This window comes from Leopardus geoffroyi, chromosome X (genome assembly GCF_018350155.1).
Source record: "Leopardus geoffroyi isolate Oge1 chromosome X, O.geoffroyi_Oge1_pat1.0, whole genome shotgun sequence".
NCBI classification, from domain to species: domain Eukaryota; kingdom Metazoa; phylum Chordata; class Mammalia; order Carnivora; family Felidae; genus Leopardus; species Leopardus geoffroyi.
The window spans coordinates 10,563,140-10,589,196 of record NC_059343.1 but is presented as its reverse complement, the minus strand read 5'-3'; the positions used below and the strand labels follow the sequence as shown (position 1 = coordinate 10,589,196).

At 49.7% G+C, this 26,057-nt stretch overlaps 1 protein-coding gene across 6 annotated transcripts in view; it reads left to right on the top strand.

The window, feature by feature from the left end:
- GPM6B (glycoprotein M6B) overlaps positions 1 to 26,057 on the top strand; it is a 148,471-nt gene that overhangs the window by 104,768 nt on the left and 17,646 nt on the right. For 2 of the 6 annotated variants that reach the window (XM_045472600.1, XM_045472601.1), the window contains exons 1-2: positions 2,999 to 3,295; positions 11,140 to 11,259. The exons of 2 other annotated variants lie outside the window; for them this stretch is intronic. In XM_045472600.1, coding sequence (XP_045328556.1) covers positions 3,235 to 3,295; positions 11,140 to 11,259 — 181 coding nt within the window. In that variant the 5' untranslated portion in view covers positions 2,999 to 3,234. Of the gene's footprint in view, positions 1 to 2,998; positions 3,296 to 11,139; positions 11,260 to 26,057 lie in introns of those variants that run through there. 2 more of the 6 variants (XM_045472602.1, XM_045472604.1) reach the window with 2 other exon arrangements.

Genomic DNA, 26,057 nt, shown 5'->3' with positions numbered 1-26,057 from the left:
TTCCTGGGATGCCCTCCCCTTCCCTGTTCTACCTTCCCTTTCTCTACCCTGCCCTGCCCTTTCCCACTCTCTTTCCCTTCTCCATGCTTCCCTACCCTCCCCTACCTGGCACTTCCCATCCAAAGGGCAGGAGTAGCTCAGCTCCTCACACAGCTTTCCCCAACTTCTCTTTCCCGCCTCTCATCCTCCATGTTGTGATCCTGGAGGGCTTGCGGGGGATCACCCGGTTACGAGGGTTCACTGCGGCCCCTTAGTCTGCGGGTTACCTGGAGACTGGCACCGTCTCCTGCAAAGTCTGTGCTCCCGCAGGGGTGAGCGCGTAGAAGGTGCTCGCCGAACCGGCCACAATTGCCTCAGAAATGTTAGAAATGTATGCTCTTCTCTCTTGCTGTTGATCATTTTTCTATCCCGCTTTTTTCCAATTCAAATGGTTTTTCATAGACCTCAGTGAGATTTTGAGGCTTCATATAAAGTTACAAAGGTAACTTCTAGAATCGTCCTACGTCATCAGCCTGACGAAAAGGAAGCGGTGAAGTTGTGAATAAGGCAGAAATGGTGAATTTCTCTTTTGCATATAGTTTTTCAAGGTGAAAGTAGATGGAGGTGTCAGCTGGAGAATTTGTGACTATTTTGTCTGATGGTTTTGTTTTCTAGGACTATGATACAGAACCAGAGTTGTTCTTAAATTTAAAAAATCTTCTGTATTTAATGCAGAGCATCTTCCATATTCTGCCTTCCTACTTTAACAACATTTGAAAATAATATTCTTTTTTTTAATGTTTGTTTATTTTTGAGAGAGAGAGAGAGAGCACGTGTGAGTAGGGGAGGGCAGAGAGAGAGAGGAAGACACAGAATCCGAGGCAGGCTCCAGGCCCTGAGCTGTCAGCGCAGAGCCCGACGCGGGGCTCGAACCCACGAACCGCGCGATCACGACCTGAGCTGAAGTCAGACGCTCAACTGACTGAGCCACCCAGGTGTCCCTAAAAATAATATTCTTAAGTAATAGTTAAAAAAGTATTCTATTCTGCCAGTTCTCTAATTGAATGGTTTCACTAGATAATTTTTAAATAAAACCAATACCAGAGCTAATTACGATCGTCCGCTCTGGTGCCGAATTGACATTTGTTTTGGTTTTCGTTCTCAAACTGCTAAGGGAGAACAGGCCTGGCACAAAAGTTTCCATCCTTTGGTCTGAGTGCACACAAGTAGTCTTTGCAAAAATGTTTAAGACTGCCCTGTTCGGACATATCATCACGTTTTCCCACGGAGGCAGTTGCATCGCAAATGAATCTCTTTTTGAAGGTCTGAAATTGTAGGCTGCCATGCTTCTCACTTCTCTCGCCATGAGACAATAAAATTGTCTGGGGCCATAATTTAAAGGCATTGTTGATTGTGGGTGTGGACTTCTAGGAGGATGGTTAACGTGAAAAATGAGAAGTAAAATTAAAAGAAAATGTTGGAACAGGCCAAACTGGTTTTCAACATCTTTTCTGGCTCACGGTGGGGGGGGGGGGGGGGGGGGGGGGCCAGGGGTATTGAATGTAGAAGGCTTTGGGGATTATCTAAAACTAAGGCATTGAAAGATCAGGGTGTGGGAGGATTTCCATTCAGGATCTTACACGTTTTTTTCTTAAGTATTGAGCGACAAAGCATCAAACCTGGGAAGAGATTTTTTTTTTTTTTTCCTGGAGACAATGGCCTCTGACTTGGCTTTAAGTTTGCTTCTAAGGTGGGTGCTCAACCCAACCAACTGGCAGGCTCCTCTCGGTCAGGGAAGCCTTCACCCTGTGGTTTTCAGTATTCATCCCTCTAGTTGACTTGAGCTTCTAGAAAGATCTTTAATAGAGACGGTGAACGTAAGTGGGTCAATCAAATGTTTAAATCATGGTACAGAAACCAGCGATGCTTGGAAACATACGGCTTATGACCGTGATAAAGGCTTTTATATGCTTGGATGGGCTGAGAACTGTGGTCCCATAGTATCTGGGTACGTAAGAAGGCTTGTGAAACCGGCAGTCAGTCATTATTGGCACAATAATAGCCTTTATGCCGAACATTTAGAATGCTCTTGAAAACACCCTTTTGACTTTGAGGGAGAGGTTCTGATGAATACAGCTCTATGTAGAAATAATCACGTCCAGTAAGAAAAACCTTTGTATTTCCATTTTCATTCCAAGAAGCCACCAGAATGTCAGCCAGATAGGCTTGTAGCATGTTAGGCTTTTAAATATGGAGGGAAGGAAACCTTGTTATGAGTTGGGCTTGAGCTAACGTGTCTCTCACTGCCTCGTGTGTTAGTTACAGACAGAGAACGGATTAGAATTCTAATGCCAAATTGATACAGCTATTGTCAAATCCACGTTTCTGGTTTTCTTCCCTCTGATGTATTTTTCTGTCTTTAATATATATATATATATATATATATATATATATATATATACACACACATATATATATACACACACACACATATATATATAATATATATATATACTGTAATATATGTAATACATAATTGTATCATATATTAATATTATTATATATATTTTGCAAATCTAGCTAGCTAGCTAGAGACTGCATGGAAGACAAATAGGAAAGAAAGCAAGTAAAATAGAGACCATGGGCTAGTCCTCTGAGTGTATTCTGCCAGGGTCGGGGTAAATGAACTTGAGTCAAACTGTGATGCCCCATAAAGGGGTCCCCCCACCCTGCCCCCAGGAAGGACTTTGCGGTGGGAGGCCCGCGTTCTCCCAAGAGAGCACACGTCCCGACCCCGCTGAGTCACATGGTGGGAGGGGGCTCTCTCCCTTCTCCTCCGCATCCCGTCCTCTGATGTCACAAATGTGTTCTTCTGCCCTGGGAGAGCTGATTAGCATTCAGCGGGCGCAGTGGGCCGGCGGCTGGGGGGCGCGGGCGGGGGGCGGGGGCGCGGCTGTCCCCCGGGAGCCGCAGTGGGACGGGCCGGGGCGCGGGACGGCCGCGTTATAACTGGGATCCTCGCTGACGTGTGGCCGCCGGCTCCTTGGCAGCTGTGGCTCTGGACCAGTAGGCAGAGGGAAGCTGCCGCTGACGCGTCCGTTGCATCTTGGAAGGGACTGTAATCCACTGTAGTGAGAACAGAGCCTCTCAATCACGCGGTGTAAATAAGAGGCGGAGGGGGAGTCCAGGAGAAAAGGAAGAGGAGGGGAAGAGTGTGTGTCGGGGGAGCGGGGAAAAGCATTTTTGGTGGATGGTATGAAGCCAGCCATGGAAACTGCAGCCGAGGAAAATACTGAACAAAGCCAAGAGAGAAAAGGTACCCAGCGCTCCGACAATAGCCGGTTTCAAGCTTTTCACTGGGGGTGCTTGGAGAGGGGTAGCCCGGTTTTGGGTCTCTTGTACAATAGTTCCGAAACAATCCCTCTGGCATGGTCTTGCTTTCGGGTGGGTTTGTTTTTTGTTTTTTGTTTTTTTGTTTTTGTTTTTTTTTTTTTGTCCTCCAGGCTGAGGTTAAATTCATAGAGCAGCCTTTCTTCTGCCCATTCGTGTTCCAGATCTTCCTGCCCCATATGGGATTTCCCAGAAGGATGTCCGCAGTTTGTCACCCTGGGTAGCTGGATGGGGGAAACGGTCTTTTTGTCTTTTTCATTAATCGAATGAGTCATAACTTAGGTCCCACGTTCTGCATGTAATAGTGCGGGGACACGAAACGCGTTGTTTTCTGCTCATGCCGAGGACGAACCGGAGGGGCACACGTACTAAATATGCTTGGGTTCCGCTGATGCCGTAGTGATTTGGGACATTTTCTGATTTTCTTATTGAATATGATTGTTCTTTCCTGACTGTGACACGTAATAACCCTTGACAGTTGGAGCTTCAGAGAGGAGACGTCAGCCCTGTCGCCTAGTGCTGATGGAAAGGGGCGGAGGGGAACCGGGAAAGGTCTCGTCCCCTTAAGGGGAATGTCATCACGATGTTGACACAGGGAAGGGCTTTTCGAGAGAAACAAGTGTTCTGCGGTAAGAAAATGGCAGAAAACAGGAGCGAAAATTAATCTGTCTTTTGCTAGATGGAAACTGATGTCAGGCGTGAGACCCCATGGCGTCAGCTCAGCCACCGTTAAGTTACAATGCGGTGAGATGCGTTCACCTGTCTCCCTCACCCAAACTTACAGGCTCCCCTGCAGGATGCCCCATTCTACACCTGCGGTGGCTCTCGTATCACCAGCCTTCACGCTCAGGTTATCTCCCGTGGCCCTGGGTCCACCGACACTCGCTAAGCAGTAGTGATTTTCCAGGGCGAGAGCACAACTCTGTCGTGCTTATGGATATGTCGGTTGGGCTCTCTCTCTGACAGCAGGCTTGGCTACAGGCTGCCTGTTTATAATTTCTATGGAACTGCTTCTGTAAAGGGTACTTTAATAGACGACGTACCCTAACCGGAGCAGTTTCATTTTTGAAGTAAATTTCAAAGTTGAGATAAAATCGGCACCACGTGAAATGTGCCATTGCAGCCGTTCTTCACCACGTCACTCCGTGGCATTAGGTACGGGGCATTTTGATTTTAAAATTGGTAGTTTGAGTCAATCCCTGCATGCAACCTACCCGCCCTCACCAACAAAACAAACAAAAGCCGTGCCTGGTCTCGTATATATTTTTAATTTATAGGAGGACCAAACAGCCATCAGAGAAGCTCTTGGGAGTATTTATGAAGCTTGAGGAATGGAGATAAAAGTAAAAGATTCATTTCCGTGACGACTGGAGATGAAGTTCAGGGGGGCACGATAACGTAACAGCGTTGTTGTGAGGAAGTCTCTCGGAGTTTATAGCAACGTTTCTCCGAGAATAGATGACTTCATCTAGCGCACGCTTTTTGTTCATACTGGGTTTGCCATATTGAGAAACCAAATTAACCATTGATAAGCCATTAATAAAACCATCACGGCCTCCGCAAAAACATACCTTTCTTTTTTTTCTCCGCAAAAGCAAGCGAGGAGCGTACACCCAATACAGAATCCTTACTACACAGCCGTGTTTCTCCCCCTCGTTGAGTCTTCATGGACTGCTGACACTTTACGTCAGTTACATACTATTTAATACCAAATCTGCAGGCTGCACTACATCGATTGACTGTCTGTATGTGAAAACTCGTTAGTTAGCTATGGTTTTAGAGACAAAACTAGAAGCAAAAGATAAATCCTGGAGGAACTCTAAAAATTGCCAAAATTGGCAGACAGTGGCTGCAGAGGCAGTTCACAAGTGCCAGGTTAACACGAGGTCTCGTCACACGTATAGTATGGGCTCGAGTGAGAATACCGGCCAGGTCAGGTGTTTGGCCAGCACCCCCGGGGGTTGTGATCGCTCTGTGACCCGCCATAAATGCTGATTTGGAGGATGGCTTAGCTACTGATCTTCGTGTAGACAAACAAGTTCATATGCCAGCTGCACCCAAGTCAAAACCCACACAAGTATCACCTTTGTCATTTTCCAGTTTGCTCGCCCATTGTCATTCTAGGTGCACCCGCGCGCACGCGCGCACACACACACACACACACACACACACACACACACACACGAAGTTGACAGAAATGTTTCTGCCCGCTTGTCACTCTAGTGTTCCTTCAGATTTAATTTGAAATTTATAAGACAAATGTTGACTTCCTTGAAATATACATGTAAAATTCTGAGATAATTGGAGAATGCATTATATAATTCTTGAGCTGGTGGATCTGGTTTTTTTGGGGGGGGGGGGTTCATTTAAGCCTTGCAGCAAGGGATTTAATTTACGAAATTTAATCCTATGCATTTTGTCACTCCCCGCAGAGTTTTTCATGCACGTCTATTCCCCCTCCCCCCCCCGCCCGTTCCTTCTTTCCCGTTTGCCTTCAGTAGTTAGTGCTAGGGACCAGACCTGCCTCTTAACTTGGGGTGTTATTGCCCAATGGCTAGTACTCAGTAGCTTAGGCAGTCTCGCTTCAGAGAATTATTTGGATTATTAAGAATATAAATTAAACTTAGCTTTATAAATTGACCTCGCCTTTTTCAGCTGGCCTCCCTTCCTTCGGCAGGACAAAGGGAGCTGTGTCTTTAAATCAGAATGACCGTGTTCCAATTTTAAACAATAATCATCTAAATCCAAAAAAAAAAAAAAAAAAAAGCATACATGTTTTTGAAACCGCCTTCTTGCTTTTGCCGCAGAACACTTCTGGGAGGTCAGATTTCCCAAGAGGTATTTAGTGATCTCCAGAAATTTTTAAGGGAAGCAAGCGGGTCTTGTCAGATGGACGTAAGGAATGCCAGGTTATTACAAATAACTGTTTTTACATTGGAAGCATTAAATTAAATCCAAGTATGAGGATTGAGTAAACAGAATCGCTGAAATGGAATCAGTAGAGGAAATGAATAAGACAGAATCAAAGGCACTAGATCATGGGCCTCAATAATGAAGACAGGGAGAGCTATGTTTCTATTTATTTCTGTGGAGTATTACTTGATATCAATTCATTTGTGAAGACCAGTGCATCTGGAATTGCTGGGAGCACTCAATCAAGGGGTAGAAAAACAATCGCATCAATTGCCGTATTGTGCAGAAAAAAAATCTGTGATGCAAATTCTTTTATTACATGTAGGAAATTGGAGTCTACTGAAACAATTAGAGTCGGGCTAGTTAAGCGCCGGGAATCACGGCTGAAATGATTTTGAGAGTCCCACACCTCAGACCACCTAGGAAGGAAAACGCAGCGAATCGGAAATGATGCGTAATTAACAATAAAGTCTAGGACGTAAGCAGAGTGAGGCACGAATTTGAATTGCTGGCTTGTGTAGAAAATGAACACATCCATTTAAATGTTTTGATCGCATCGATGTAATGCCTTACGTGTCTCGGTTTGTTTTTTGTTGCTTTAATTTAAGCGCGTACCCTCTGGGCCCTCTTCCTTTTTGTCTGGGAAGAGAAGCACTCTTATAGAATATATGGCCTGCGTGCTAAAGTCCCCGAGGGACACATTTGACACGTTACACTCTTCGTGGTGATCTATAAATGATTAGATTTTGAGGGTTTTTTTTTTTTTTTTGACATTTAATTATATGAATATGGTACAGAGAAAGTTTTAGGTGCAGTTTTCCCCTTTTAAGAACCTGCCAAGGAGGACGTTTGAAGACAGGGTGTCTGGGGAGTAGGCTGTAAGAAAAGCAGGCTTTATTATTTTTATTTATTTATTTTTTTAGACAACTTAAGGGCGGAGAAGATCTCAGCCATGTGGTGCATCTCCTACTTTTATATTGCCGTTTCCATGGGCATATTTTTCAAGCCTTGGCCTTGCTATTTCACCAGAAAAAGAATTCTGACCCATTTCTGGAAATTCCACATTTGCCTTCCTTGAAATTGAGTGGAAATCTTGCGGTTCAGGTTGTAATGTGACAAATTGCCCTTTCCTGTTACTTGAGACTACGAGTCAGTGTAGAGTAAATAATCCTGGTGAAGTGACTTGTTAGCAGTGATGCACCTGAGAACATCACTGTGAGAAGGTAGCCAGCGAGCGTCCCCCCACAGGAAATTTTCCCTTACTGGGACTGGTGCTGAATTAGATTGTTCCAGAGACACTCTCTTGCTTTTTTCTCCTTGGAACCAAACGTACGACCCCGTGAGATGGTTGGCCAGGAAGAGGGGTGGCTGTGGGACAGACGAAGAAGGTGACGCACACTGGCTTTTAAGCAACGGAGGCTGCAGTCTGTGCTTCACCAATGGACCCGGTGGTTCATTCATTTGTTGATTTATTCACTTAATAACATCCTCCTTTGAAACATCGCTCGTCTTCTGTCCTCCCAGCTCACGTCATAGAAGGGTGCTAAGTCATCTTAGGGACCATGATGTGTCCTAGAGTCTTGGTTTTCATCATAATTTTGCCGATCGGTGGCAGATTAAATAGCAGGCAACAGTACCAGGGAGGAGAACTTTCATCCTTAGCCAGCCCGGTGACGTTTCTTTTCAAAAAAAAAAAGAAAGAAAGAAAAAGAAAGAAAGAAAACGTATAAAGGGAAAATAAAGTCCTTTCCTCTTCTGGAGGCTGATTTGATTAATTGCATTAACTTCTTTCTGTATTTAAGCCTTACTGGCCATGTTCCATATCCGGGGTCAGCACGCTTCATCCATAAAGGTCCAGAGAGTAAATATTTTAGGCTCTGTAGGCCACACGGTGTCTGTGGTAGCTACTCAGATCTACCACTGTAGCATGAAACAGCCATGGATAGTAAACCAATAAACGTGGCTATGTTCCAATAAAACTTTATTTACAAAAACAGGTGGCTGTCGTTTGCTGACCTCCGCCATATTTTGTAGTGTGGTTGTAGCTTTCCTTGAATATTTTAAATAATACCTAAAAATGAAGGATGACAGAGCTTTCAAAGACCTTGCCTGGGGACTGTGGTCTTTCTAGGAAGCTCAGTCTTTGTCCCTTAGTTGCCTCCAGTGATAATTTCGTAGATGCTTAAAAAGGATACCAGTCTGCAGTTCAGTTATTCAGCCTTGTCGCATAAATCAATCACATTATCTAAGTACATTGGAAAAAAAAAAAAAAAAGCACAAGGCATTGTTTTGTTTTCCTTTCCTCAATTGCCCATTGTTTGTTTCATACCCACCTTTGGTGACAACCAGCCACAGTTGTGACTATCGCCATCAGCCACAACCGCTCCCGTCAGCCCCAACTATACATTGTGTCTCAGATGTCACACTCTTTCGTGTGCTTCTTCAACAATCTAGAGTGATCTCCTGCCCATCTCGATCTTCTACTCTCTAAGGGGAACGTTTGCAGCCTCCCCTCCGTAGGCCAGAAGCCAGGATCTCCCTGGCGTGTGGGTATATATTCCCAACTCGTGCCAATTGCCTGGCATCGACGGTGTTGTAATAGGCCATTCACGCAGAGGCTTCTCCTTGCGATCCCGTGACCCCCTTCCAAGGCCGGGGACCCTGTCCTTTTAAGCAAAAAAACGTATACCGTGCTCTTTGCAATTTTAGAGCTAGTTTCACGTTAACTGCCGTTAAGTTTGGCTCACGTGTACAAAAGAGACATGATTTTCTTTTCTTTCATATCTAAAGATTTACTGTTGGAGAAAGGCCTTCCCAGAAGTATTGGAAAAAAGCCATCCGCTTGCTGATCCTGTCTCCACATCTGCTGGGGCGGTAGCATTTTTATGCTGAATTTGGCGTGTCTGGCGTGGCCGCCATGTTTATGCTCAGGAAACATAAACTTAGGGCACAGAGGTTCAGGGAATCGCATGGCCTGGCTTGGGTGAGGTCAGTGTGCTGGGCGGCCCGGAGGTCCATTTCTGGACCCACGGGGTCCCAGGGTGCTGCCTCGCTTTCAGCCAAATAACTCATTCGTTTATTTGTAGGCGCCTACTGTGTGTTGGGCATGGAGAGAGAAATTTTTTTAGAGGACGACGAAGCATTTTTCCGGTCAAAAGTGATCGAACTACTTGGGATCGTCTTGCTTGAGGTCGATGCGAAGGGCTCACAGACACTTGACCTGCTTCTGGTTCTCTCCACCAGCCCCACTGGGTTTCTTTGCTCTTGGAGTATGTAGCACAACCCACATCTGAGCGGGAATCTCCTGAGCAGTAAGGCAAGAGTCTAAACCCAGGGAAAGTGGAGAGTTAAGTCCTTTTCGGAGCCCTGAAATCACATCAGGAGCTTGGGACCTGAGACGTTTCTTTCGGAGGCACAGAAGCACGGCTCACCTCCACGCGGACCTCAGAAAACCTCTTGTTGAGCTAACCACTGCCTCGGCAAGAGTAGAAGCTTGTAGCAAATGCAGAGGCCACGCAGCAGGGCAATCTGGCGGTTTCACACGTGTCCCCTCTCTAGTCCGATGGCCCGGGTTCATTCCCAGGCTCCTTCACCCCTGGCTGCATGATCGTGGGCACGTGACTTCCCTTCTCCCCATCCTCGGTTTCTCCATTTATAAAGGCAGAGTAATAAGAGTACTGATTTCATAGGATGGCTGTGGCAGATAGCAGACCTTGGATTATTGAGGTAACAGGTGCAGCGTGCGTTACACGATGGCGGTGTATCACGAGCACCGTGCGTGCGAGCTGCCCTCCCCATTATTGACAACACAAACAGCGGCACGTAGTTTCATCGTGAGTTCTGATCTTGCCCTAGCACCATTTTCCCCCTAAAATGTCTTCAAACGTCTCTGAAAAGACAATTCTGCTTTACCTTGAAGCCACCTTTCTTTAAATTGTTTTTTTTTTTTTTTTAATGTTTATTGAGAGAGCGCATAAGCAGGGGAGGGGCAGAGAGAGAGGGAGACAGAGGATCCGAAGCAGGCTCTGTGCTGACAGCAGAGAGCCCGATGTGGGGCTCGAACTCATGAACCTTGAGATCATGACCAGAGCTGAAGTTGGACGCTCAACCGACTGAGCCACCGAGGCGCCCCCAAAAAGGCTTCCTTTAAAACACCACCTAGAAAAGCCTCCCCTTCCCAGTCGGAAAGAACCTTGAGAGTTTTCGGAGATCGTGCCGGGTGCAGCCGGGGTCTCGTCCAGGCTTTGCGAGGTCTTGAGCGCACCCGGTCGGGCTTGGTTGCCTCATCACGTGGCCGTCTCCTCAGGCCTTGCTCGCAGGGGCCAAAGGGAGCATTATAACCTGATCTTCTGATCGAATAATTGCCCACGTCAACATCAGGATCGTTTTTTATCCTTAACTATCTGTGGCACCCCACAGGGCGTAATCCCTCGAGAGGTTTTGTGGGATTCTCAGACAGAAACCGGCCAGAGCTGTCCTCATGAGCTGTTAGGGGTTTCAAGGTTGTGACTCAACTAATAGTTGCCAGCAGCCTACTCTGTGTCAGGAATAGCGTCTGTCCAAAGTGAGCCTTTTGCGGGTGGGTGGCGGGGGGCGGGGGGGGGGGGCAATGGCGACGGTAAGGGAGGAGAAAGGCAATTTTGCGGAGCTGTGCAAACTTCAAGAACGGAGGAGCCTCCCAACGGTCTCGATTCATCCTGCCCGGTTGATAAGACGGTACGGAAAGGTTGCATTTCAGTAGCTTTTTTTTGAAAAGGCGCCCCATTTCCTTTTAACTCTATGGTGAAAGAATAAATGCTGATAAATAATCTTTGCCGGAGATAGAGACACTGACTCTTTGCCACCTGAAATTGGCAGTGAACAGCAGAGCTGAAATGGAAATTGGCAGGTACCACTGGATGTACCCAGGCTCAAAGAACCACCAGTATCATCCCGTGCCAACCCTGGGGGACAGGGCTAGCCCCTTGAGCAGTCCAGGTAAATACAGCCTCGGGGTGAATTCTAATAGCAAGTCGACTGTTACCCTTAATATTTGTGATGGCATTTTCAGTGTGGTGATATTTCATGTTGTGTTTGATGCGTTAATTTGTTCCCAGGGGCGCGGGTGGAATTGGCCCTTTAAAATCTTTGTCATCATCTTTTGTTTTTCTCTCCTCCTCTCCATTCCACCCCATCTTTTGCCTCTTTCTTCTCCCTCCTTCCCCTGTCCTTGCCCTCCCCTCCTCTTCTCAAAGGGAGCAGTGTGCAATGACATAAACCTTTGGGTTACCTCCGAAATTTCCAATGTCTGAACCCATAAGGGGCCGGGGTGGGGGGGGCGAGGTCTGTGGCACATGTGTCCTCCGTGGCACCGAGACCTGGGCCGGGACGCTCCAGGAGCCTTGGCTCCAAGAGTACCATGAGGGTCCCCAGTGGGCCTCCTGGCCCCACTGCTTTGGAGCGCTCTGTCGGAACATCAGTCATTGTCTCTGACAAGGAAAAATCCAAGCCCGTGACACGAGGATCGGATAACTGTGTGCTCGATCCCATCAGGTAGGTCTGTTGGGTCTGGTTTCCCATTTCCTTGCTCTCAAGGAACGCTAGTCTTGCAGAACTGCAAGGTGCCAGGTTGGAGGGACACGTGGGGGTCCAGAAGCAGGGAGAACAGTGAGCGGTGCGAACGCCCGCCCTCCATGTTCCCAAAGTCTACACAGATCTTATTAACCCAGCTCGGTCAGCTAAAACTCCAGTGACTTCAAGTTACTTAAGACTCGGATCAAAAGGGACGGTGGTGGAGCAGATCAACCCGACAACAGGGTTGTCCTCCCAAGTCCTTGCACCGCGTGTTTCTTCGGGAACCGGTCAGGAGTGACAGGGTGGGTCTCCAACTGGAATAGGAGCAGCCCTGACGTAGAGTGTAAGACACGCATTGAGTTACAGAGTCATAACGCCTCTAGTTAATTGAATAGAACTTTTTCGTTTGAAACCTAAATTGTGGCTTCAGGTTAATTAACATGAAATCTGACGTTGGATTTAATTGTACATCTTGAATTACACATTCCTTATTCTGACATGTGGCTGTTAGGCACGAGCTGTGTGTGTGTGTGTGTGTGTGTGTGTGTGTGTTTGTGCATGTGTGAGCATGCGTGCACACTCGCAGTGCCAGTTAGGAAGAGCAGGCAAGAAGTCACGTCAGACGTTTGTTCTTCTAGATCCTTTAAAGAATGGAGAGGGTTCTGGGATCTTGATTTAAGAATTCCCGTTAGACGGTTTGTGAGATCGAGCCCCGCGTCTGGCTCTGCACTGACAGTGCAGAGCCTGCTTGGGATTCTCTGTCTCCCTCTCTCTCTGCGTGCCTCTCTCTCTCTCTCTCTCTCTCTCTCTCTCTCTCTCACTCACACACACACACACACACACACACACACACACACACACACAAAATAAAGAAATACTTTAAAAAGTGTTGTCAGACATGATATACCCGTAGCGGAATGCTACTCAGCAGTAAAATGGGATAAATGTTGATATACGACAACATGGATGAATCTCAGAAACATGCTAAGTACAAGAAGCCAGATGTAAGCGACCAACTCTTGTCTGATTCCATTTATGTTAAGTTTCCAGAATTGGCGAATGCAGAGAGACAGAAGGTGGGTTTGTGTTTGCCGGAGGCTGGAGGAGAGGGGGAGTGGGCAGCAGCTGAGGATTTGGGGAGTCGCGGGAATGTTTTAAAGTTACGCTCTACTGATGGCTGTGCAACTCTGTGAATTCACTCAGAGCCGTTGAATTGTGCACTTAAGTCAGGCGACTTGTGTAGGTGAACTGTATCTATCTCAAACTCTTGTTAAAAAGCCACCCCCAACCCAGCACCATGAGATGCGCACAGGGCACGGGAGTGGGGGGAGTGGGTGGGGGGTGTTTGGGTAGGTAACTGGGTGCACACCCCGTGTGCTGCACGCTGTTCCAGCCAGGCCCGGGCGCTCCCACAGGCCCAGCACGCTCGTCTCCCTAGAGAGCCCAAGTCTGGCACGTGGAGCCTGTGAACAGTCGCTCGCCCGTTCGGGTCAGATGTGGTCACGCAGTTCAGATCGGAACAGGTCTTGTGGCCAGGTGAGCCACCCAAGAACCCCAAGTCCTTCGCTTTCGGGGTTTGGGAGATTCTGGAACGGTACGATGAGACATGTCGAACTCTTGATAGCGTCCCGTCGCTGGTGACACTTAACAGGTGAGAATTCCGTGAACAGGCAGGCTCTCGTCTAAGCAGGAGGAAACTGAACTCGGTGTAGAGAATCATCTTCCCAGACCCTGTGACGGCCTTTCCCCGCACGCAGTTTTCCCTTTCTGTGTACTGGCTAAAATAATTGGAACAAACACGCCTCTGTGGCACCCACACCGGGCACCGTGCGTGGCCGGAGCCAGCCGCACAGACCTTACGCAGCAAGGTACGAAGAAGGCAGCTGGGGCCCCGGAGTGAGGGGACCGAGCCCAGCCACGTTAGCGCCTTCCCAGTTGCTTGGAGATTTCGTTGGCTCTTAAATCATCGCAGTTGCCATTCTGTACTTAGATCCCAAACCAGATGGTGTGAGGGAAAAAATAGAGAATTCCATATGGCTCTGGTGGGTTTTTTTTTTTTTTTTTCCAGAGTTCTCGTTTCTTTCCAGTGGGTGGGGGGGGGGGGAGGTTTGAGAGAGGCTGAGCAGATCTTTGCCAAAGGAAGACGCCTCTCCCACCTACGCAGCTCTTAGAGCCGTGACCCCTCCCCCTCCCCCTCCTAACCCCAACTCGCTTATTCCCCTTTAGAAAAGTCGATGTGGTTCCCCTTTGCTTTGCAAACCTTGATCCTTCGATGTTCCTCATTTCTGGCGTAACTTCCCAACAGAATTACATTTCGGGGACTTGGATGACTAACCTTTGCCATCGGTTTCTTTTTTCTTCTTTTTCATCTCGTAACTGCTTTGGCCAGGGGATATCCACACGTTCTCCAGGCCGACGGGAAATCCGAGGGTGGTGGCCGCGTGGACCATCCCCGGTGATGCTGCCCGGGGGCCTGGGCTGGTGGCAGTAGAAGGAATACTCGGTGACGCGCCTGCCTTCGATGGAATGTCGTGCTTGACGTGTAGGGAATACTCGAGGCTGCCGTTGTCAGGTGTGCGATGGCAGGCTTCAGAGTGGGGTCTGAGAGGAGGGAAATCGTCTGCTAGAAAAGTGTGATCTGTGGACCCGCAGAATTGGCATCACCTGGAAGCTTATGACAAATGCAGTCACAGGCCCCAGTCTAAACCTGCCGGCTCACGATTTGCATTTCAACAAGACTTCCAGATGGTTCCAACGCACATTAAGGTTGAGAAGCACTAATTTATTTTTTTTTTTTAATCGACTTCCTTTTAGATGTTTATTTTAAGAGAGAGAGAGCAAGCAAGCAGGGCAGGGGCAGAGAGAGGGGGAGAGAAAATCCCGAGCAGGCTGCACGCTGTCAGCGCAGAACCTGACGCGGGGGCTCGATCCCACGAACTACGGTTTCAGCCTACAGCGAGAGTCGGATGCTCGACCGACCGAGTCACCCGGGCGCCCCAAGAGAAGCAATAATTTAGAGGAAGGCTCAGAGTAAGAAGGGAGAACTGGGAAGGAATCGAAGTGATTTTATCCTCAAGAGATCTAGAAATCTCTCTCTGGAAAAGGCTGAGAATGGCTTCAGGGAGTCCTTCCCTCTGTGTTTATGGAGAGGTGGTCATTAAGGGACAGTGGCCTTTGATCTCTCACCCCTTTGTTGAAAATCTTGCTGAAGGAGAGTGGGGGAGGGGCAGGGAAAGCTGGAAAGGTTTGTTTCCTTGTGGCCAAGAGAGGGCGAGGAGAAGGTTACCGGGAGCTTGGGAGAAATTCTCAAATGTCCCTCCTCACCTTCTTGAATACAGTCCGGCGACTTGCAGGACGCTCTTCCTTCACCGCTATCGGCAGGTGGACCAGGGATGGCTCCTCAGCCTTCCGTCTGATAGCCGAGCAGCAGGACCGCCCCCTCTGCCCATCACCGCTTCCCTCTCTGCCTGGCTCCCCGCTCCAAACTGTTCTGATACTTGGTTTAAGACGGCCGGCAGTAGATCGTTCTGGAAGTGGAGAGAGCGAGCCCTCTCACGTAGGAACTACTCACTCTGGAGGGTATGGGGAGAGCGTGGGGGGGGGGGGGGATGTGGGTGTTGCTCTGAGAGTCGAGCAGGAAGCCCACGTGCCGGGAAGTGCCATCGGGTGTGGGTCGCCGTGGGGTGTCTCTCTTTCCTAACCTGGGGCTGTCAGGCCGCCACATGTGGGGTCTTCACTGAATACCCTTGAACCGTATTTCAAGGGGGTAAAGGACCTTAATCTTTTTTGCGGACACCGTCGAGGCTCTGCGGTTGGGTGTCCCCTGTAACCCGCGGTGTGCTCGTGCTGCTGGGCTCCGATGGCCGGGCCTCCCTGTTCACGAGAGTCTGGTTGGAGAAGCCCTCTTCCTTCACACGGCCCAGTCCGAGGGCTTCCAGTAAGTCACGGTGTTTCTGCTTAAGCAGAGGCTAACAGTGGACGCAGCGTAAGTGTATTACAGCTTAGGTTCTTGCTATAATGTTTTTTTCATGTTTATTTTTGAGAGACAGAGCATGAGCAGGGGATGAGGCAGAGGGAGAGGGAGACACAGAATCCGAAGCAGGCTCCAGGCTCTGAGCTGTCGGCACAGAGCCCGACGTGGGGCTCGAACCCACGAACCGTGAGATCACGATCTGAGCTGAAGTCGGACGCCCAACCGACTGAGCCCCCCAGGCGCCCTGCACTTACTCCATTTTCAAATCACCTGCGTGCGTCTTCACCAAAAAAAATGTGCCGTATACGGCAGTTAACGATTTTATGGCGTATTTACCAAAGACTATGATTATGTCAGCCAAATATATATAATTTCTTGTTCGTGACTGTTCGTTTTTTTTTTTGTCAGCTACGTTGTTAGCCTGTGATTAGCGCCTGATTATGTAACCGTGCTCAGGGGCAGCAAACGAACGGAGCCGAGACGCAAAGCAGATCGATCACTATTGAATGTTGGTCTGGGGCTTTCTGTCCGACACCTCTGGTTTTAGGGACACCGACGTGGATTACTCAAAGCAGTGATTCTCAGTCCTTTCGACACAGTGACATCTGGTCTCGGCTTCCTTTATGACACCCCTCGTGTGCTGTGTTTTCTGTTGAGAGTTAACGAAACTGGATTGTGTCTTGAGACCCTTTGCCACCCGTAGAGCGAACGGGAGATACTGCGAAGTGGTTGGGACGGAGCTGAAGTTTGCTGCTGGAGACTCGAGGCTGCTCCCTCCCCCCCCCCAACGCCCCCTAGGCTGTGTCCTTTCGGGCATCCCTTCTGCTCGCTCACAAATAAGCCACCCACACCCGCGCGTTGCCACGTCTGTCAGAAGCTTATATAAAATGGCTTTTGTGCTAAACAGAAAGCTCTGGGTGTCAGAGAGTCATTTAGGTGGGATGAGGCTTTCTCCGAAGATCATCATGCTTGCATTTTATCTGGAATCTTCTGTGGACACTGCTTTCCCCCCCCCCCACCCCCCAGGAATAACTCTTGTGGTAAAACGTCAGAACCAGCCACACCCGTTCACGTTCAGATTGTCCGTGGCTGCTTTTCTGCCACAACAACAGAATTGAGTGGTTGTAACCCCATGCCCCTGCACGGCCAGAAATATTTGCTGTCTGGCCCTTTACGGGGTGGGGGGGGGGGGGAGGGGAATCCTGCCAACCCCTGACTTAAAGTACTTGCATTCTTAGCCCACGTTGCAAAGTTAATCTACTTAGGGGAGGCAGCACCCAAGTGATTTGCTAATCACTCCCTTTCCTGAGATCTTCAAACTCCCTCTCCTTCTCTCCAGCCCCCAAAATTCTTGCTCCCCGAGGGGATCCGCCGTTCACAGGCTTTAGGCTAAAGCCCAGCCCTGTTTCAGAGAGTACCATGGCTCTTTCTGGAAGCTCAGCCTCTCTGGTCTCTTTCAAGTCCTTCTCTGAGCTGTTTCCTTCTGCACCATCCCGAGATGCGTCCGTCTTGGGGTGCGTCCCGGGAAGTTGATATGTTTTAATCAGTGCCCTCTGCGGTTGGAGCGACACTGCTGTACTCACAGAGGGTCATAACCCTGGTGAGGAGAATAGCTCCTCGTTATACCACCTTTGGCAGAGGATCATTTCAGTTCAGAAAACACCTTTCTGAAGAAAATGGCAGCTTGAAACCCAGAGGCAACTTGTATACGTGTTTACCATCAAGATGCCCCACACCAGATCGCCACATCCTCAGCAGATGGTGCTACTGAATCTGACGTGAACGCCTCTTGACATTTTTATGTCGTCATGGCATCTTTCTGTATTTACTAACATGTGAAAGGATTCTGCTGTAGAGCTGTGGCTGCGTCTTAGTTCTCTTCTGTTGCATGGCAAATTAGCCTTGAACTTAGCCGATAGAAGCAACATATATTCTCTCAGTTTCTGTAGCTCGGGAGTCTGGGCTTGGCTCAGCGGCCTCTGGGTCTCTAACGAGGCCGCCACGCAAGCGTTGGCCGGGGCCGCAGTCTCATCTGAAGGCCCGACCGTGGAAGAATCCACTTCCCAGCTTGCTGCTGTGCTCGTTGGCAGGACTCGGTCCCTCACAGACAGTTGGCCCAAGACCTCTCTTGGTCCTTCGCCACGTGGGCTTTCCCGTGGCTCCTTCGTGACCCGGCAGGCGGCTTCATTAGAGCAAGTGAGTGGAGGAGGGCGAAAGTGCTAGCAAGACAGAAGTTCTGGTCTTTGGAAACCTCATCAGGGAAGCAAGTCCCTAGGTCCCGCCCGCCCGCGGGGAGAGGGAATTACACAGGCGTGTGAAGATCAGGGATCTTTGGGCCTATCTTAGGAGGCCGCCTGCCACACGCCGTAAAAAGCACATCCTTCATCCCCTCTAGCTAGAGCAAGGTCTTCTCTCCTGATGGCAATTGCCCTTTCAGTTGCCTGTCACCGAGTGGTGGTTGTGGCTCCTGCCTTTTGCTGCTAGTCCTTAGCTCCCCAAGAGGATTCACAGCCTTTCGAATTTTCTGGCATCTTTTGTAAAAAAAAAATCAGACTTGAGAAGCAGGTCTTTTTACTGTTTCGAAGGTATAATTGACATGTGTAATAAAGTGCATACATTTTAAGTGGCCTATTTGATAAGTGTGACGTACGAATATGCCAGTGAAACCAGCAGCACAAGGCAGATGGTGACACATCCATGGATCTGCAGGGGTCCCGGGGTCCCTTCGTTAGCCCTCCACATAACCGCTGATTTGCTTTCCGTCCCTCCGGATTAGTTTGCGTTCTCGGGAATGGCCCTTAGGACGATTTGTTCGCGTAAATTCTTTCACTGTTTCTCGCCAAGCCATTCCTATAAAATGTGGTGTGATGTCGACCGTGTTAAGTAATAATTCAACTGAGTAAATTTTAAAGATCTAATTGGTTTTGTTAAATGATTCACGAATCCATTGGCGCATCCCGTCTAGCAAGTAGAGGGGCTCTGAATATTTGTTCAAACTGGAAGGTTTCCACAGACAGAGGGTGGAGGGCGGGAAAGTTTTAGCCGAAGAGAAGCATTGTTCCGGTCAAGGCCCCTGTCCCTTAGGGGGGAAAAGCAAGGGGTCTTACCATGCGGAGGACCTCATCTTTCTTCAGGGGATGGAGAAGGCCCCTGTGGCAGACTCTTTGGTGCGGGGCTGACTGAAAAAGTTCCAGGCTGAGCGGTTAAGACTGCATTTCTGGGAGAGGTTGAAACAGCACTTAGGCTAGGTATTACGCCCCTGGTTTGAGGACTTGGCCTAAGTGACGCCATTTGGGGCCTGGTGTTTCCTTATTAAAAGCTGCTTAATGGTTCCAATCCCTGTCGGGTTTTCATCCTTCCGGCCTCTGTGGAACACACGCTGTGCCCTCTGAATAAAGGCCTGTCCTGCCCCCACCCACTGGGGGAGGGGCTGCTCTGCACCCCCTCCAGTCCTGCCTACACAGCCGGCCGGATGAATTTCTTACAAGCATCTCTTGGGCCGCGTCACTGGCCTGCTCCCCAATCTGCCTTCTGTCCCCGCTGCCTGCAAAGTGAGGCACGCGAGGCCTGGGGGGCTGGCTGGGAGGCCTCCCGCAGGAGGGCCCCACCTCCCTTCCCGCCTTCTTCCCCGATGCTGCCGTGGTGTCCTCACATCCTGAGCTCTCCCACGCGCCCCTCGTCCCCTTGGGCCTGCTCTCCTCCCGACATGCTTGTTCACCTGTCCTAACCACGGGGTCTGCTTGTTCCTCAAGGCCTGTCTACACTTCTGCCGCCCCCCCACCCCCCCCCCCCATTGCCCTTTCCTTATCTGTCCCTACCTCACTCCTGGTGTCCCTTCTTAAATGATTTCTCGTGTGTTTATGTCCCCCAGGCCGCCCCTCTGCGGCCGCGCAGGGCCGGCCTAGTGCCTCTCACACAGCAGCGATCCGCCGGGAACGCACACATGCTCTCACCCCGACGGTCCGGGAGGTCGACGGCTGCTATAGCTCACTGTGGTGGGGAGTTTTCCGGTTTCTCGAACGCCCTGCCGATCTCCCTGCTTTTCACGTCTGTGTCATCTGAACTTAGAGCTCGCTTCCCCTACTCAGTGTTCACTTCCCCAGTGATGCACCCCCACACCTAGAAACTAGGCACAGCGCACACGCGCGATCTTTAGGAAAACCAGAGCCGGTTCCCGCGAGGGGCCAAGGAAGAGACGGGCAAGTGTCTGTTTCTTGACTTTGTTGATTCTTTTGCATCATTCAAAATAGTTTCAACATTCTTAGCATCGTACAGTCGGACTTTTATGTCGGTGACTCTAAGAAGGTCGAGAGAGAACGGGGGGTGGGGGGGCAAACGGTCATTCGAGTGATTTGCCGTTTAGTGCTTTATCAGGAAGCCCCCCCCCTCCTGCACCCATTGACTTACACTGTTAAAAATAACAGACCCCAAAAAAGCTTTGGTGATGTGGGTTATGTCTCTAAATAGTTTCTGTATTAGAAATTACACCCCATTTATTATTAAATGGACATATTTATTTAAAATAACAGTAACAAACCCAGGACGTGTTAACGTAAATAGTGTTTAGGAAGGAGAAGTACTTTTCAAAACAAAGTAAAATTTCAGGGAGAAGGGTCCTATTGTGTTAGATTTTTGCACATTTCCTTACTCTCTGCTTTCCGTCAGCCAGCTGCGTTTTCCTGTCCGCGTCGGCACTCATCCAGAGGCATCTTGGATAACTAGTTTTGGTTGAAAAACTTGGTGTCTTGCAGATATAGTTGGAGAATGGAGGAATGTGTTAATGGCCTTTCCATAATACACCAAAATCCAACCAGGGGGGCGGATTCCTCAAGATCGTTTGTAATGCAGACTCAGACTTTGACGCCATACCTGTGAACTTTTTGTGTTCTGTTCCTTTAAAATCTGTGGCGCTCTCTTGCACTTCGATTGGCTCCGTATTCAGGTGATCGCGTAACGTTGCACACCCGTCCTGTGGAAAGCATCGGTTCTCTGAGTTGTGCGGGTCTTCCAACTACTGGCACGTTCCGTTGTGCCAGATCAAAAAAAGTCTCATTTGTGAATACAGCCACCAAGTCCATCCAGAAGTCTTTGAAGTACTGGGAAGCTGGCACTTTGACTATGGCAGGTGCACGTTGCCCACATCGGTTGGCAACAAACGGATTCCGTCAACTGTTTCCTTTGACAGGACGGGCTAGTGTACTCGGATCTTTTTTTGAGACAATTTCTGCCAGACACCCAAGTCTTAGTAACTATGGTTTGTCAGTCACTAATTCAAGAAAAAGGGATGCTAAAAAAAAAAAAAAAAAAAAAAGGTGCTAGTTCTGCTCGCAACTCCATCCACGAAAACTTTTCCTCAAGACAGCAGTCACACGTCGTGCTTTCTGCCCCTGCCCCCCAAAGTTGCATCGCACAGACCGTTCGAAAGGTGTAAAAACACTGGCACCTTAGTGCTATTGATGAAAAGAGTTTTAACCTGGCAGACCCCCTGAAAGAGTCCCCGGGTCTCCCAGGGCTTTGGTCCCTGCCTCCTCCCCCACCCCGGTTCCCCTTTACGCCGAATAGAATGACCTGGGGAGTGGGTGACAAATGCAGAAGGAAAGAAGGAACCGCCTCTCTCCCCAGACCTACAGGAATCTGCATTTTTAACGAGATCCCCAGGGAATTTCTAGGCACATTCAAGTTTGAGAGGCCCCGCTGTTTAACAGGGCTCTGCAAACTTTGCCCGGAAGGGGCCAGATGGTAAATATCTGTGGCAACAACTCAGCTCTGCCTTTGCAGCTTGAAAATAGCCACACACAGTCCGTCAACTGATGCATGTGGCTGTGTTCCCATCAAACTTTATTTATGCACACAGAAATTTGAATTTCATATACTTGCGTCGTGAAATAAAAAAAAAAAAAATGAGACAATGTGATTCTTTGACATCTAAAAAGTCATTTAGAAATGTGAAAAAAAAAAAAAAACATTATTAGTTCCCAGGCCACAGGAAGAGCAGTGTGGCCCATGGGCCATGGTTTGCTGCCTCTTTCTCTGTGACATCTATTCCTTAGCTTGGATGCTCATTGAAATCAGTTGAGGAGCTTTTTTGTGTGTGTCCTTAAAAAAGACAAAACCTCAGGGCACCTGGGTGGCGCAGTCGGTTGAGGGTCCGACTTGGGCTCAGGTCATGATCTCACGGCTCGTGAGTTCGAGCCCTGCGTCGGGCTCTGTGCTGACAGCTGGGAGCCTGGAGCCTGCTTCGGATTCTGTGTGTCCCTCTCTCTACCTCTCCTGCTTGCATTCTTTCTCTCTCCAAAAAAACAACAACAACAAAAAAAAAACATAAAAAAATAAAAAGACAAAAACCTAGTTCCTGAGTCCCACCTTCAGAAATAATGATTTCGTGGGTCGGTGGTGAAGTCTGGGCATCAGGGCTTTAAAATGCTCTTCAGACCATTCTAACTTGCAGCAAAATTTGAGAACTTCTGCTCTATGTTTTTAAAACAAAGTTTAAGGCTTTAAAAAAAAATTTTTTTAATGATTTATTTTTGAGAGAGACAGAGCATGAGCAGGGGAGGGGCAGAAAGAGGGAGAGAAAGAATCCGAAGCAAGCTCTGAGTTGTCAGCACAGAGCCCGACGTGGGGCTCGAACCTGTGAACCGCGAGATCATGACCTGAGCCCAAGTCAGACCCCCAACCACTGGCTAAGCCACCCAGGGGCCCCCTAGACTTTTTTGTTTTTTAAATTTTTTTTTTTTCAACGTTTATTTATTTTTGGGACAGAGAGAGACAGAGCATGAACGGGGGAGGGGCAGAGAGAGAGTGGGAGACACAGAATCGGAAACAGGCTCCAGGCTCTGAGCCGTCAGCCCAGAGCCCGACGCGGGGCTCGAACTCACGGACCGCGAGATCGTGACCCGGCTGAAGTCGGACGCTTCACCGACTGCGCCACCCAGGCGCCCCTAGACTTTTTTGTTTTTGATGGTAGAATCTGTCGCAGACCGTGACTGCTCTTGTAACCTTTGAGCCGGTGGTCTCCCCCTTGGCGCTATTGACGTCTTATGCCCATGCCCCGTCGTCCTCTGTCGCGTGTCCGTGCGCACGTGACGTAGGGGTTCAGCATCGTTCCTGGCTCCTACCTACAACGTGTCAAAGGTGTACTCCGGGTTGCAGTGACTGAAAACCTCTCCACCCCCTGCCATCCGGCCCCCGGAGGACAAAAGCGTCCCTACTGGAAAACCATCGATCTCAACAACGGATACTTTTTGTTCCTGCGATCTTGATTTCCCCACCTTGGCCCTGGTGACATTTGGCACTACTGAGGACAACCAAAAATAGCTCCAGATGGTGCTGAATGTCCCCTGGGGGACACAGCCACCCCCTGTTGAGAACCGCTGCTCAGGCCATTTCAGCACGAGGGTGGCCTCTGTCTGCTGACATTCAGTGTTGTTTCTCTGAAGTAGGATTCTGTCTGCCTCCATTTTCCGGTTGCCTGTTGTTTCAAAGTTGCAAACCTTGGTTAATTCCTTCCATTTTTTGGCTCATTGGAAACCAGTAAAGTAGCAGGGAAGGCGGCGCTTAGAGGGCCTGGGGTGTGTGTGTGTGTGTGTGTGTGAGAGAGTCTGTGTTGCGCACGCGCTCGCTCTCGCGCGCTCTCTCTCTCTCTCTCACTCATTCCCTGGGGAAGAATCTGAGCCCTTGTTCCTGCCGTCCCTCCTTCTGAGCCAGCATTAAATCTGCAGCCAGGATCACAGACGACTCGGGGCAAATCACTGGGCTCTTATGAACTCAGCCATGGCAACGGCCATCCGCAAGCCCGGGGACAAAACGTGTTTTATTCTGTTGTTCTGCACAAAAGGTTCTAGAGACGCTGGAGACAAAATGGCCATTGACAGTCAGAGGCACTGATGCGTATTTTTTTTTCCCCCTACTATGTGGTTTATATTTAAACTGTCTTAGGCTAACGCACACTGGAGTCTTTGTGTGAATCAAATTCTAAAAACCTCTTTGGCCAGAGCCTGGTTAAATGAAGGCTTAAGACGTTATTAACCTAACAGAGGTTTGGGGGGGGGGGGGGGGTTGGAGAGAGGCACCGACAATCACTAGTAAAATGTGCTAGAAACCCTAGCTTTGATTTTTTTGTTTTTGGTTTTGTTCCCCCCCCCCCCCCTTTTACACGAGCCGATCACAGTCATCACAAAATGCTTTCCTTGCTTTTTCTGGTGCGCGTTGAACCCAACGTCATGGCCGGTTTGAAGCCTGGGAAAACTCAGTCCGTGCATTTACAGGAGCGTCCAAGAGAAGCAGGCACCTCCCTCGGCGGCGCTCCGCGGTCCTCTGATTCGGAGAAGGCGCTCCCCTTGTACTCTTTGGAAGGCCCGCCGAACAACTTGGAACATTTTGTTTTGCTTCGTTGCAGACCCTGGAACTTGCGTTTGATTGGCAGGTGGCTAGAGTGTTCTGGCCGGGTCTGGTGGGCCGCCTCTTAGGGAGAAAACCCCCAACACGGACGGCGCACAAAAGCGGGACGCACCCCCCCCCGCCCCCGGGATGGGGGAGATGGGACTGTTGGCAGAAGTGGGCTCCTCCGACTCACCTGCGCACAGATCACCTGGGGCCTTGCTGATCGGGGGTGGGGGTGGGGTGAGAGCCTGCGTTTCTCCCCGGCTCCCTGCTGGGGTTGACCTTGCCCATCCAAGGACCACGCTCTGCAAAGCGCAGGGTCTAAGTTGCTTTCAACCTATAAATGGGGCACTCGGGGCTTTGGTTGGCCTCAGAAAGTTCTCGTTGCCATCCAACAGAAGCCGACGGTGTCCCTCTTTAGCTCCTTACAGACCCACGAATCCGATCGCCCACCAGAAAGCCTCTCTTGAGGTGACAGCCAGTCGCCTCAAACTCAGCATGCCTAAAACGGAACTCACGTGTGTTCGAAAAGCCTAGCCCCGTTCTGGTCACGCCTCACTGGAGGAACAGCAAGGGTTTATGACCCCAACCTGTTCCCTGCGGATAAAAGTGCTCGGTGGCTTCCCCTGATTCGGAGCATCAAGTCCAGAGTCTTTAACGCAGCCTGGAAAGCCCCAAGGGGTCAAGCTCCCACAGACCCCTCCTTGCCTTCCTTCTGCTGCCCTCTCCGGACTCTCTGTTCTAGCTTCTGTCATCCCTGGGAAAGCGCCCTGCCCTTTTCCACCGTAGAGCTTTTGTTTGCCATCTGCCTGCTTCCTGGAGCTCCCCCCGGCACCTATCTTTTTCCTTTACCAAATGAGTTCAAATCCACCCTTCGTATTTAGGCTCTGGAAGCCGTCGCTGCGCCCCACCCCAAGCCTCAGTACGTCCCCCCCCCCCCCCCCCCCCCCGTCTGCTCTCGTAGGACTTCTGGGTAAACCATTGGGTGAATGTCGCTCTCCCCCCACCGCCCGTGAGCTCCGTTACAGGGTGTGTCGTCCCCATCTTAGCCCACCAGCCCCGCACTTGGGACATTGGAGACACCTGGGGAGCATTGAATATTCACTCGTGGAATGAGATGGAACGAAGGAGTGGACGGGCCGCTCCCTCCTCCCAGTGCTGCTGTCCTCACCGGGAGCCCTTACTCCGCTTAACCGACAGCTTCGGTTAAACAAGGCCTTCGAGAGACCCCAGTAACGGAGACAGGAGCCAGGTTATGGGGGAAGAGTTTCTCTTTTTGGAGCCAGCCCTGGTTCTTTGGTTCTGCTGAGCATTTATTTTACCAATTGACTCGTAAGCCACGGGTGGTTCTGCGTAAGCCTGCCGTCTCGTACCTGGAAGACCGTTGTTTCATATCTTTTGTCCAGTTTTTTAATTGTTTCAGGCAGGAGAATAAATCAGCTCCCCGTTACGCCGTCTTGGCCAGAAGCCAGGAATCCTCTGGTGGAGGTGGGGAGACACAGTAAAGAGCTCGCGTGATTCTCGAGGGGTTCTCCGGTTGGGGCGTACGTGACGATACCCCCAAAAGGCTTGTTCAGCTCGGATCGCCGGGGCCACCCCCCGAGCTTCTGCTTCGGCCAAGCCCTTCTGGAAATGGTTAGTGAATGTCGCAACCTTTGTAAGCCGCGCGCTCCCTGTCCGGGCTCCTCAGCCGTGCCATGGTGGGGCAGCAGTAGCTGCAGTCTGTCAACGGATGGGTACGGCCGTGTTCCAATAAAACTTTATTTACAAAAACACAGGCTGTCGTCCGCCCACCCCCGGTCGAGGAGAACGCTGAGCCTTGCCTCTGGGGGTTAGGACGGGGGGGACTGGCGCCTCCCTCCAGAGG